The sequence below is a fragment of the Trichomycterus rosablanca genome, chromosome 23, assembly GCF_030014385.1.
Source record: "Trichomycterus rosablanca isolate fTriRos1 chromosome 23, fTriRos1.hap1, whole genome shotgun sequence".
Classification (NCBI taxonomy): Eukaryota; Metazoa; Chordata; class Actinopteri; order Siluriformes; family Trichomycteridae; genus Trichomycterus; species Trichomycterus rosablanca.
Window position 1 is genome coordinate 6361503 of NC_086010.1, and position 11916 is coordinate 6373418.

Consider the following 11916-nt stretch of genomic DNA (forward strand, 5'->3'; position numbering starts at 1 on the left):
TTCCTAACTTACTACCAGTAATACCTGCTGCAATACAGTTCATTGCATTTGGTGTCATATTTTGCACTTTCTCTTTGAAAATGAGAGATATGTCTGTAATGCAGGCAGGCCAGCCTAGCACCTCATATTTAATTTATCAAAATTACTGTTTCAAAATTAAATCCACAACAGTGTTAAAAAAATTCTGCTCACTTTGTGTATTCATACATTCATACATATGTACAAACACTCCTATCTCAGTCTCCACCAGATAACAATAGTGGCAGCAGAGATACAGACCCAGAATCTGCTGACATCATATTCTGTAATGTAACTGCTTAAAGGAGCCAAAGTGGGTGGAGAGAGGTGGTGGAGGAGTTGGAGAACGGGAAAGCAAGAAGCTAGAAGGCAAGCGAGGGAGGGTGAGTGAGGCAGGATATACAGTGGGAGGTATAGCTGCTGAGACTGCAGGAGAAAGAGAGAGAGACGGGGAGAGAGAGAGACGGGGAGAGAGAGAGAGAGAGAGAGAGAGAGAGAGAGGTTGGGCTGAGCACTCGCTGCAATCGAAGAGAGACCTGCATCCCTCTTAGATCCTCTGCAGCCCTCTCTATCACACACACTTACACACAAATACACACAAACACACACATGCTCAACAGGACAGCATCTCAGCGCCAAAGCCTGCACAGCCTGCACTTGTTCACTGCCTCCTGCGCTCCACTTCTCTGTTAATAGTAACTGCGTCAGAGGTCGGATAAGCTCCATAATGCCCGGGGAAACGCAGGGCTTGCTGGATACAGACACAGAGCTTCCAGGTGAGAAGAATCCCACTCACACACAAAACATAAAGATCAGAGAATTGGACAGGGAAACATGCGCGGACATGGACATCTGTGGATGTAGGACACGTCTTACTGTGTGCAACTACAAGGGCAGAGAGAGACAGAAAAACAAGAGAGAGAGAGAGATGAAGGATGTGTAGAAAAAAAAGTGTGCTGTTGATGGAATCAGGATACATGAAGCAAGCCAGAGGCTGATTGAATAGGAAAGGCTCAGCAGTAAAGTACAGAATAAAGATGTGTGGCTGAGACTGGTCAGATTTCAGGGAATAAGAGAGAGAGAGAGTTAATAAGGTCCAGCCGCACCCTGATACAGCATCAGCATAGTCCCAGAAGACACATCCAGCATGACACAGCATCAGTTTTAAGCCCCATTGCATAAGAAACAAGCAGCCAAAACAAGTGCCTGTGCAGAAATTGAAACTGAATAAAAATGTTGATTTGGAATCTACAGCATAGATCAAGGTAGAATTAGCTCTAATTTTTTATTGCATGTGTTTCCATATGGTACTATAAATTATATTAATAGTGTAAAATATTACTCACTCACACACTACACACAGAGAATTGGGATCTATATAAGCAGCATGTACAAGCTGTATATATTTATATGTTATTACATAATACAGTGTGTGTGTGTGTGTGTGTGTGTGTGTGTGTATACACTGATCAGCCATAACATTAAAACCACCTCCTTGTTTCTACACTCACTGTCCATTTTATCAGCTCCACTTACCATATAGAAGCACTTTGCAGTTCTACAATTACTGACTGTAGTCCATCTGTTTCTCTGCATGCTTTGTTAGCCCCCTTTCCTGCTGTTCTTCAGAGTAGGTATTATTTGGGTGATGGATCATTCTCAGCTCTGCAGTGACACGGACATGGTGGTGGTGTGTTAGTGTGTGTTGTGCTGGTGTGAGTGGATCAAACACAGCAGCGTTGCTGAAGTTTTTAAATACCGTGTCCACTCACTGTCCACTCTATTAGACACTCCTACCTAGTTGTTCCACCTTGTAGATGTAAAGTCAGAGACGATCGCTCATCTATTGCTGCTGTTTGAGTTGGTCATCTTCTAGACCTTCATCAGTGGTCACAGGACGCTGCCCACGGGGCGCTGTTGGCTGGATGTTTTTGCTTAGTGGACTATTCTCAGTCCAGAAGTGACAGTGTGGTGTTTAAAAACTCCAGCAGCGCTGCTGTGTCTTATCCACTCATTCCAGCACAACACACACTATCACACCACCACCATGTCAGTGTCACTGCAGTGCTGAGAGTGATCCACCACCTAAATAATACCTGCTCTGTAGTGGTCCTGTGGGGTTCTGACCAGAACAGGGTGAAAGGAGGCTATCAAAGCATGCAGAGAAACAGATGGACTACAGTCAGTAATTGTAGAACTACAAAGTGCTTCTATATGGTAAGTGGAGCTGATAAAATGGACAGTGAGTGTAAAAACAAGAAGGTGGTTTTAATGTTATGGCTGATCGGTGTATATATGAGGGGTAGATAGCCAATTCACTTTCTGAAACTGCTGATCTGTAACATTACAAATTCAAAATAATAATCTATTAATCCCTTTTCTGACTAAGTGTAAACTGGACAATTTTGTTATAACAGCCTGTTGTTGTTGTGAACATTTTACAAATACCACAGTTCTGCATGATTTACAGTTCACTTTACTCACTTTCTTGTATCTTGTGATGTTCAGAAATTAATTTTTGATAGATTAGGGGTAAACACAGGGCCACAGAGTCAATTATTGAACTTTGATTCATTATAATGGTTTGTTTTGAACTGACAATAAATTACTTACCAAATTATTTACAGCCCTATTACATAACAACTAGGTAGAATTTCCCTACCCAGTAACCCAGTAAATGTATAGGCAGTGAATTTTTACTATACTGAATGCTATGATTCAGTGTAGATGACATTTCCCAGCAATACACTGAATGTGTTATGTGACATTTTGAGGCCATTACTGGACTGATATTTACGTTCATAGCATCCTAATGATTAAACAGTTTGTGTTGTTACTTATTGTGGTGTACTGAAAAAGATCGTCAAACTGTATAAAGCTTGCTGTGGTTGAGCATGTTTGATCTTTGATGATGGGCATGTTTGATTTCTGTTTAATGCCATCTTTTTTAGATTTGTCCAGACAAGCATCAAGCTCTACAGCATCTACTCCGACAGACAGTGCCTCCAGTCCGTCGCCATGCACTCCACCCAAGCTCTCCCCACAACGTATCACCCCATTTGGACCCCGCTTGGTTATGTCCAAGCCAAACACTTTCACGAGGCCTCAACCAGAAGGTGCAAGCTTTGATTCAGACAGGCGGACAACAGGCCGGCTAACAGGACGATTCGGTACATGCAGAAGGGGGCCGATGAAAATGGAGAGGATTAAAGTTCTAACTGGGTCTGAGGTGGAGAGTGACTACCAAGAACCTGAGTCTATGGATACAAGGGTGGTTATGGGGCAAGAAACATTGCTGAAGAACATGGAGACACAGATAGGAGTCCTGCTAGGCAAAAAAGCAAGTAATGAAGAATCAAGTTCAGACAACAAACCCTTAGATTCTTCTGCTCTTCCAATGGAGAAACAGACCATGGCAATGGAGAAAGTTAAACTTGACACTGGTCAAGAAAGTCAGAAATCTGACCAGGATACGTCTTTAACCCACAACCCTGGACAGGAGAGAGGCTGGGATGAGCTGCTTGAATGCTCAGTTCTGGAATCCAAAGCAACAGATACTGAGCTAAAAAACAACCTTTTCCCAGATGATGAGGGGAATGTATTACCTTTATCTCAGGGTGAAGTGCCTTCCTTATCCTTTTCTGAGCCCACCTACCCAGTTGACCCACAACGCATTGGTGTCCTTCCTGGTCTGGACCCAGATCGTTATTACACAGCACCTTCCACCCCTATTAAGATGGCCTACTGCTCACATCCCAAGCAACAATGGCAACCAAGCAGCTCAAGCCCAGGTCCTGGTTCTCCAACTGATGAATCGGATCTATGTTCCCCTCCCACTTCTCCCTCTGGATCCTACATGACTGCTGAAGGTGGCAGTTGGACTTCCTCTTATACCTCTGGGACCTCACACTCCTGTTCACCAAACCTGATTGCGGAAGCTGAATTGCAGGAAGTGTCTGCTTGCTATGTGGGCTCGCTTTCTGAAATTGGGGATGAACTGGGAGATGAACGACATGTAACTGAGAGAGAGCACTGTTATTGCAAACCTGCTATGCCAGAACTGGTTGAGGGCGAAGAACATGAGGAAGGAAGGGTGAGGAGGGAGAATTGTAGACCACACTGGGTGACTGATAATGATTCCCCACACGAGAGCAGTGGCAGAAACACAGACTCAGAAGATGGGGTAGAGGGATCTGAGGTCTCCTTAGTCCAAGCAGAAATTCAGAGAGCCACTGATATAACCCAGTCTTTGGATGATCCAGATCAGGACCTAGATTTGGACTTTGATGTCTGCATTTCAGAGCACTTTTCTAGACAGGATGCCCCGCTTAGCGTGGAGGAAGACTTTCCTTCAGATTTGGCAAGTTCTTCTCTGTTCAGTCACCAACTCACAACAGCTTCAACCCCCTTGGAAACTGAAAGCCTGACCCCTGCTACTTGTTCATCAGAGGTGTCAGACACTGACAATAACAGCTTATATAGTGAGATGGGATCATCTGCTCTGTTTTTTCAAGGGTGCACCATGGAGGATGTATCTGTGGTGGATGGGATGTTTCCTGCTTCCAAGCTCCCTGTCCATGCAAGCTTGATATTCCAGGCCGATTCAATGGAAATTACACTATTTCCTACAGATGAGGAGCCGGACAATGATGTGGATGCATACGCTGCTGGGGAGGAAGAAGGTGATGTGGATGAGTATGACGATGAAGATGATGTTGACATAAATGGCGACAGTGATTTGGGTGAGCAAATAGACGCCATAAGGATTGGAGAAAGGCGTGTAGACGAGCCAAAGGAAGAAGATACGTCTGCATCTTTCTTAAATTCACTTTCAGAGAACTCAATAAATGAAGGAGTTGATGAGTCATTTGCTTATCAGGATGACACAGAGGATTCAATTGATTCAACCTCCTGTAATGGAGATGACGATCACCTGTACAGTACAGAGAGACATGCTGAGCTTACTCAGCAATTTCCTGGGCAAGATGATCATGTGCAACCAATAATCCATGCACAACCAGAATCTACTGGAAGTGAAAGTGAAATGGACATCTCTTCTGGATCCTCTGGGCCTAATTTAATAGTTCATCATTATATGCCAGTATCTACAGCAAATGATGAAGACATGAGCACAACCAGAAAATCAGAGGAATCAACTGCAGATAAAGTAGTTTCTACAAGTGATGTTAAAGAACAAAGTGAGAGCACAGATCTACAGGACACAGTAGAGACAGAAAATACACCCTCTGTGGAGTCTCAACAGACAGTTCAGATCAACACTCAAGACTTAGAAAATCAAGCTAAGTTAAAACAGCTAGATGAAATATTACAAACATGCCAAAAACCAGTTCTTTGTATGCTTGGTGCAACAGCTGCAGGCATGAACTATGAGTCAAATATTCAAGAACTAGATGAAAAAAATAGAAACAACTCTGAATTTATGGATACATCACTCCGGCTTGATGATACAGAAACAAATGATCTTAACAAAGGAGTTCCTTTGCTGTCTTACCCCAAGGATGACTGTAGCCCCACAAACATACCAGTTTGCGCCTATCCTGAGTTGTCTGATGTACCAGATAACTTAATTCCTGTTGATATTTCCCCATCTGAACACTCCCTTGACCAAGACAATCTCGCAGAAAATCAACCTTGCACTGATGATGTAAGTCATGGCTCTTTAAACATGTCCTACCGCATGTTAGCCATTTCACCGAAGAAAGAAAACTCTCAAAGCAGCCTGACAGAACAGAGTGTTTTGCCAGAAGGTTGGGATCCAGTAGCGCCCCTGTCTTTGGTAAAGTGCTGTGGATTTGATGCAGACAATGTACTCATGTGTGAGATAGCTGGATCACTGCACAACAAGGGCTTATCTGTAACTTCCAACTTTGCAGCTGGAGATAACATCATAGCTGACATTGAGGACAACAGCTACTCTGACTTGCCAGAAAAGATGACAAATAATGAAACCGGCTCACTAGAGCCAAATTTGGCACCTTGGAAATCCATTGAGGACCTGTCAGAGGCAGGAGGGGGTGAGGATGATGCAAACAACCTTCAAAATCCTGAAAATAATGCACTTTTACAACGTTATTCTGAAGAAATTCTGGTAACCTCATGGAATGACCCAGAAAAGACTCCACCCGGTATTCCAAGTACACAATCAACACTTGTGTCATTAAATTTCCTTTCACAAGATGGGAAAGATGAAAAAGATCAAACTCATAACACTGAGTTTAACATTCCTGGGGAACCCACATCAAGCAAATGCAAAGAAAAGAGTTCTGACGTTTCTCTAACACAGCCCTTGGAAGGCCTGGGATCAGCTCAAGAAGTTGCTGGAGCTCAGATTTCTGCTTCAACAAGATTATACAAACAAAATGATAAGTGTAGGCCAACAGAGGTTTCTGATATATCAAACAACCTAACAGTTTATGAAGCCCCCAAACAAATTTGCCATGTAAATACAGATTCTACAGCCTTGGAAAACAACACCGTATTTAAGTTGCAAGGAGGGTCGTTTGGCACTTTTGATTTCAGAAAAAGATTCAGTGACTCAAAACCTGGTAATTTCTCACTGAAAAATGCTCTAGAACTTAAAAAGACTGCAATGTGTTCTCATGAGGGGGTAGGAAGTGAAGAAAATATTCAAGATATTATACTGTCTGATGGAATAGTAAACAATCAAACCGATTATGGTGGTCAAGTGGCTCAGAGTCTGTTAAGTCAACCAAAGGTAGAAATGACCTTTGATGATCTAAAAACAAAAGAGGACAAAGAGACATGTCTAAATGTGAAGGTAAACGAGGATGACGAAAAGCAAACTCATCTTTTGGAAAAAAACAAAGAGGACACAGAGGTTTTACAGAAATCGATTTGTCATGAGAGGAAAAAAACTGACTCAGATTGTGGCGTTATACCAAAGAAACCCGTCATAGTTGACAGCAGTGGAGCAGTTGCTTGCAGAAAGAAAAAGAAAGAGACACACAAAAAAGAAAGTATAATCACGACTCAAACCAGTCAAACTGCTGACACTGGTAACCAATTAACTCAAGAGACTCAACAGGAAATACAGCCAAAATATTCCAGCAAAACTCCAGCAGTAATCTCCAACACCAGTACTTCAGAAAAAAAGCCTGCTGTCACAGAATCAGTGGGTTTGTCAGAGACAAATGGTCTTGCCAAGTCAGAACAACAAGAAGCACTTGATCATAGCTCCTTACAAGGGCTTAAATCTCACAAAAGCACACAAGACGTCAACGATGCTCGTGTCAGGGACAGGTTTGCTTTTGGAACAGATAGTTCAGAACATCCACAGAACAGGCGTCCACAGAACTCATCTACAGTTTTACTGGAGGAGGACCTTTCTATGCCTATACAGGAGTCACAGTCATTATTTGAAAGTTCTAGCATGAGTAATCTTTACATTTGTACCAAACAAGCCCAAAATAATAGGCCATCTCAGCAGAAGTCCAACGTGGAACAGCCAGCTATTGAGTCAAAGGAAGTTTCCTTTCCTATACAAGACACAAACCAAAGGGTCAATAAACAGTCAAAATTAAGGTCAAAGATACATCGAGCAGGGAACCCAGAAGGTAAGCAAATACACAAAGAAGCCAAAGAGTTAATGACTAATTTAAGTACGAATAAGCACATGTAGCAGGGATATAATACAGAGTGCATGTTCATTATCCAGATTTTTATCTAATATTATGTAACGCCATGCTTCAACACTGCTTATGCATCCTACACTCAGGATTATGAACATTATTTGTTCATATGAAGCACTGTAAAAGTCCTGCTGCTTTTCCCACCAAAACTAATATGACTGTTTGTTTATTAGTAGCCACATTAATGGCCACTGGTGACATTTCTGCCTTTTGCTATTTTGTGTATACAGAATGCAAGGACCACAGGCAACAATCACCTTAAAGTGTTAGATCACTTGATACTGGGTGTTTGGGACACAAATATGTTAGTCTTACCAATGAACAAGAGATCTTAACATGTAATGCTCCTATACTAAATTCTCTGATCAAATAAAGTCAAAAGCAAACCAAAAAACATACTGGTCACCAGGATGGTTTCTTAATCAGCTAAAAAACAAAGGATGCATGGAATAAGGATCCCAGTATGTGTTATTGGCAATCTATTGCCTTAAATACATATTTCATTGTCATGAAGACTCAAACTTGCAAGAAAAAACATTTGGAGTTACCTGGATTGTTGTATTACATAAGTGAGTTACATAAAGTCCAGACTAAAAATGGTATGTGAACCCTACTGGTTAATTAATAATGCTGTCAGATGGAACTGAAATGATTTTTGGGTCGATGCAAAAGTAAAACTACTTTGCCTAATGAAGCACTTAATCAATTGTTGTTTTTAAAGAATCATTATCAGTTTATGACACAAAGAATTATTTATTAATGATTCACAATATTGTAACTCTGATTAAATTCCTGCTAGAACAGTTCTCCCAATAAAAAAAAACCTTTTGGGACCTTTTAATTTTTAAAACTGTGTCAAACCTTTTTATTTCAATGACTTTCAAGCTGTGCCTGTTCTAAATAAGGATTCTAAAATCCAAGGTGATGTACTTCACATAGCTAAATTTTTAAAAGGAAAAAACTCTACTTACATCTCATCATATTCATTTATATTAACACCTGACTAGGAAAACTAGCACAGAGGTTTACCCACTTTCTCCAGCCTGTACTCATCAATGTCAGTGTTTTTAAAGAGACACAAGAGCATATTGTTTATGCTAGTATAAAATTAATTCCACAGGTTAAACAAACTTTTTGGCAACTATTCGAGAAAGTAAAACCTAAAAGACTAAAAGGAAATTATCTTATATATGTTTTATATTATCTATATACAGTAGGTTCCTTTATTGAAACTGACAGTGATGGTTCGATTCCGGAACTGGAAGAGCCAGACGTAAGTCTTCAGAGGCCCTCAGACCCACAGGTGAGAAACTGAGAATGGACCACACTCATTTCCTGTCGGATGAATGTATTTTAGAAGACAGTTCTTAAGCACTTTATTGCTGAAGCAATGTTGACAACCCTTCTAATTATTGAGTTCAGATGTTTCAGCCACATCCATTGCTAGTAGGTATATAAAACAACTGAATTAAATAGTTTAAATGCTTCCAACTTTGTGGCAACATATTTGTATATATATGCTTGGTTGAACATAATTTGCTTCTCAATGTATTAATCTCTTACAGATATCACACACCACCACTGAGGAATCAGTGAGTAAAACTAAGCAGAGTAGAAGTGAGAAGAAGGCACGAAAGGTACGACTTCATAATAAACTATATGGCCAAATGTATGTCAACAACCCTCCTAGTTATTAGGTCCATGTGCTTTAGCCACACCCATTGCTAATAGGTGCACAAAATCTATCATATAAAATAAAGTGTATGCCCTGGGCACAAAGCAAGGTCCACAAAGACCTTTGAAAAGCTGATGTGGAGAAACTCAAGTCAACTGCACAGAGCTTCATGATCTTAACCCCACTGAACACCTTTAGGATAAATCTGTATTGTGAGCCAGGCCTTACCTTCTAATATTAGAGCCTTACTGACAAATGCTCTTTTGACTGAGTGGGCAAGACATACTTTTGATCTTACATTTGATAGTGTACCTTATCTTTCTTATCTAGAATTTTAAAAATGCCATTTTTGTTTTGCTGTGTGTTATAAGGCTATGTCAAAGCTTGGACTAAAACAGATCCATGGAGTGACTCGCATTACCATCAGAAAGTCCAAGAACATCCTGTTTGTTATTACACGCCCAGATGTCTTCAAAAGCCCTGCATCTGATATCTACATAGTCTTTGGGGAAGCGAAGGTTGGAAATTCTGTGCTAGATTTTCGATCATTTTGCTTTTTAATAACATGATTGATATTGAAAAAAGTGTATTATTTATCACTGATACAACTATTATATTATATTCTACAGGACCACAGCGTGAGTATGTACAACAGTGGAAACATGAAAAATAAATTACATTTGTGATAGACACACTCTTTTTGCATGTATTACAGATTGAGGACCTGTCACAGCAGGTGCACAAAGCTGCTGCAGAGAAATTTAAGGTGCCCCTCGACCCCTTACCTTTGACTCCTGACATCATACCCAGTCTCACCATTAAAGAGGAAAGTGAAGAGGAAGAGGAGGTAAATCCATTGTTGTCCTTATTCCCAATAACTGGTACTTTTCAGTTGTGATTTTAGCATACTCCCAGGCTAATTACCATAGAAAGAAATTGGTGTTTGCGCCAATATTTCTCACAACAACACATGGAATATGGGAAGAGGAAGAACACAAAAGATATTTGGGCTAATCAGCTATTGTCCATTACATGTTGTTATGGTGTGAAGACTATATGTAGATTTTTCGAATTTGCAAAACAAACATAAGAAACAAGAAGAAATAAATGTATACATATTTTACATAAATACATAATTGTCCTTATTCCTTAAAAAATGCCATAGCGTCCATTGACAGGCATATATAGGTGAGGAAAAGAGTAAAACAGAAGGAGATAATTCTAAATAGCTGTTCAAAGCTACAAATAGCTTTGAATAAAGGCTTAAAATGTTTCTAACCTTTTCCCAGAAGTGGCAAAAGGCTACAATTAATTCAGTGTGGTTCATTGTAAAATAAATTGTATCTATAATAGAAATTTATTTGCATATACTTTTGACGTTTACTCTATAAATTAAAATTAAATTGTACAAAAATGTAAATTTGCAGCATCAACATGCTTGTCATGCTTTTCCAGTCATGTTTTTTTTCTGTAGCTAAATCACAAAAAGAAGAAGTAGTCTTATATATAGTTCATTTATTGTACGCAGAAAACAATAAAAAAAAAAAGTCATCTGGGAATGGCATGTGTATAAAATAGCTCAAAAATACAGGTAAGAATTGCAGTAGGTAACAAGTACAACAAACTTTTAACATTATCGTTTCTAATAAAAATTTCTATTCTACTGTTACTGGTAATGCCCATAGTTTAACACTAGTGCTAACAGTCTTTCTGTGCATTTGTGTGTTTTACACCGGTCACCTCACCTCAGCCTGCTCAAACTTTATTTTACTGTGTAATATTGACAAATCTTGTTTTTTACGTATTTAGGTGGATGAGAGTGGACTGGAACAAAGAGATATTGAGCTGGTGATGGCTCAGGCTAACGTTGGCCGTGCTAAGGCTGTCCGTGCACTACGTCACAACAAAAATGACATTGTTAATGCTATTATGGTAAGACGAGAACCTTTTTACTTGCCAAGTGACAAGTAAAGAGACAAGTGGCTATACATCTAAATGACAATTAACAATAAAAACATTCCTCTTTTGCTTCACCTTTGTAAAAGCAAATAAGTAATTGTATATAACTGCACAATTCAAATGTGTGTTCAGAAACATTTGCCAGATAGTTTATGTTGTGTTTTTATTGAACTATCAATTTAACTTGAGATTAAATAATGACGTAATACTGTTTCTGTCTACAGGAGCTAACCATGTGAGAAAAGAGGTCTTGCCTGTCCCTTGCTTCTCTTTCTGGCATAGCCATCATCGCCCGTCCCAGTAATGCTGCTACACTGTACCTTCAATATTCCATACTTGCTGAATAAACTGTAAAACAAAATAATAGATTAATGGTGTTATTTTATTTATTTTGGAAGCTGGACACCAAAGGCATCTGTGATCACCCACACAATGTGTGATAAATATGCTAGTCACATTTATTCACACTTTATTTGAAACAAATGTGCCACTTTGTAATGCCAGCCACTTAACATGTATAAAGCAAACACATAAGTTTCTATACACCAACAGTACTATTAATCCCCCAATACCTTTTCACTTAGGGTGAATGTT

At 39.8% G+C, this 11916-nt stretch overlaps 1 protein-coding gene across 1 annotated transcript; it reads left to right on the forward strand.

Moving 5' to 3' along the window:
- Window positions 1-362: 362 nt before the first annotated feature.
- On the forward strand, window positions 363-11688 carry nacad (NAC alpha domain containing). Its single transcript, XM_062985295.1, has 8 exons — window positions 363-794; window positions 2970-7613; window positions 8903-8991; window positions 9254-9325; window positions 9735-9881; window positions 10079-10210; window positions 11173-11295; window positions 11547-11688. The coding sequence occupies exons 1-8, from the start codon at window positions 746-748 to the stop codon at window positions 11559-11561; spliced, it is 5271 nt and encodes a 1756-aa protein (XP_062841365.1). The 5' UTR covers window positions 363-745; the 3' UTR covers window positions 11562-11688.
- Window positions 11689-11916: the final 228 nt, after the last annotated feature.

Bases quoted from the DNA above. Each gene is read 5' to 3' on its own strand.
- nacad (XM_062985295.1), top strand. From the start codon at position 746: ATGCCCGGGGAAACGCAGGGCTTGCTGGATACAGACACAGAGCTTCCA. The intron at 9,326-9,734 runs GTACGACTTCAT...GTGTGTTATAAG, and splicing joins GTGAGAAGAAGGCACGAAAG to GCTATGTCAAAGCTTGGACT. The intron at 9,882-10,078 runs GTTGGAAATTCT...CATGTATTACAG, and splicing joins TAGTCTTTGGGGAAGCGAAG to ATTGAGGACCTGTCACAGCA.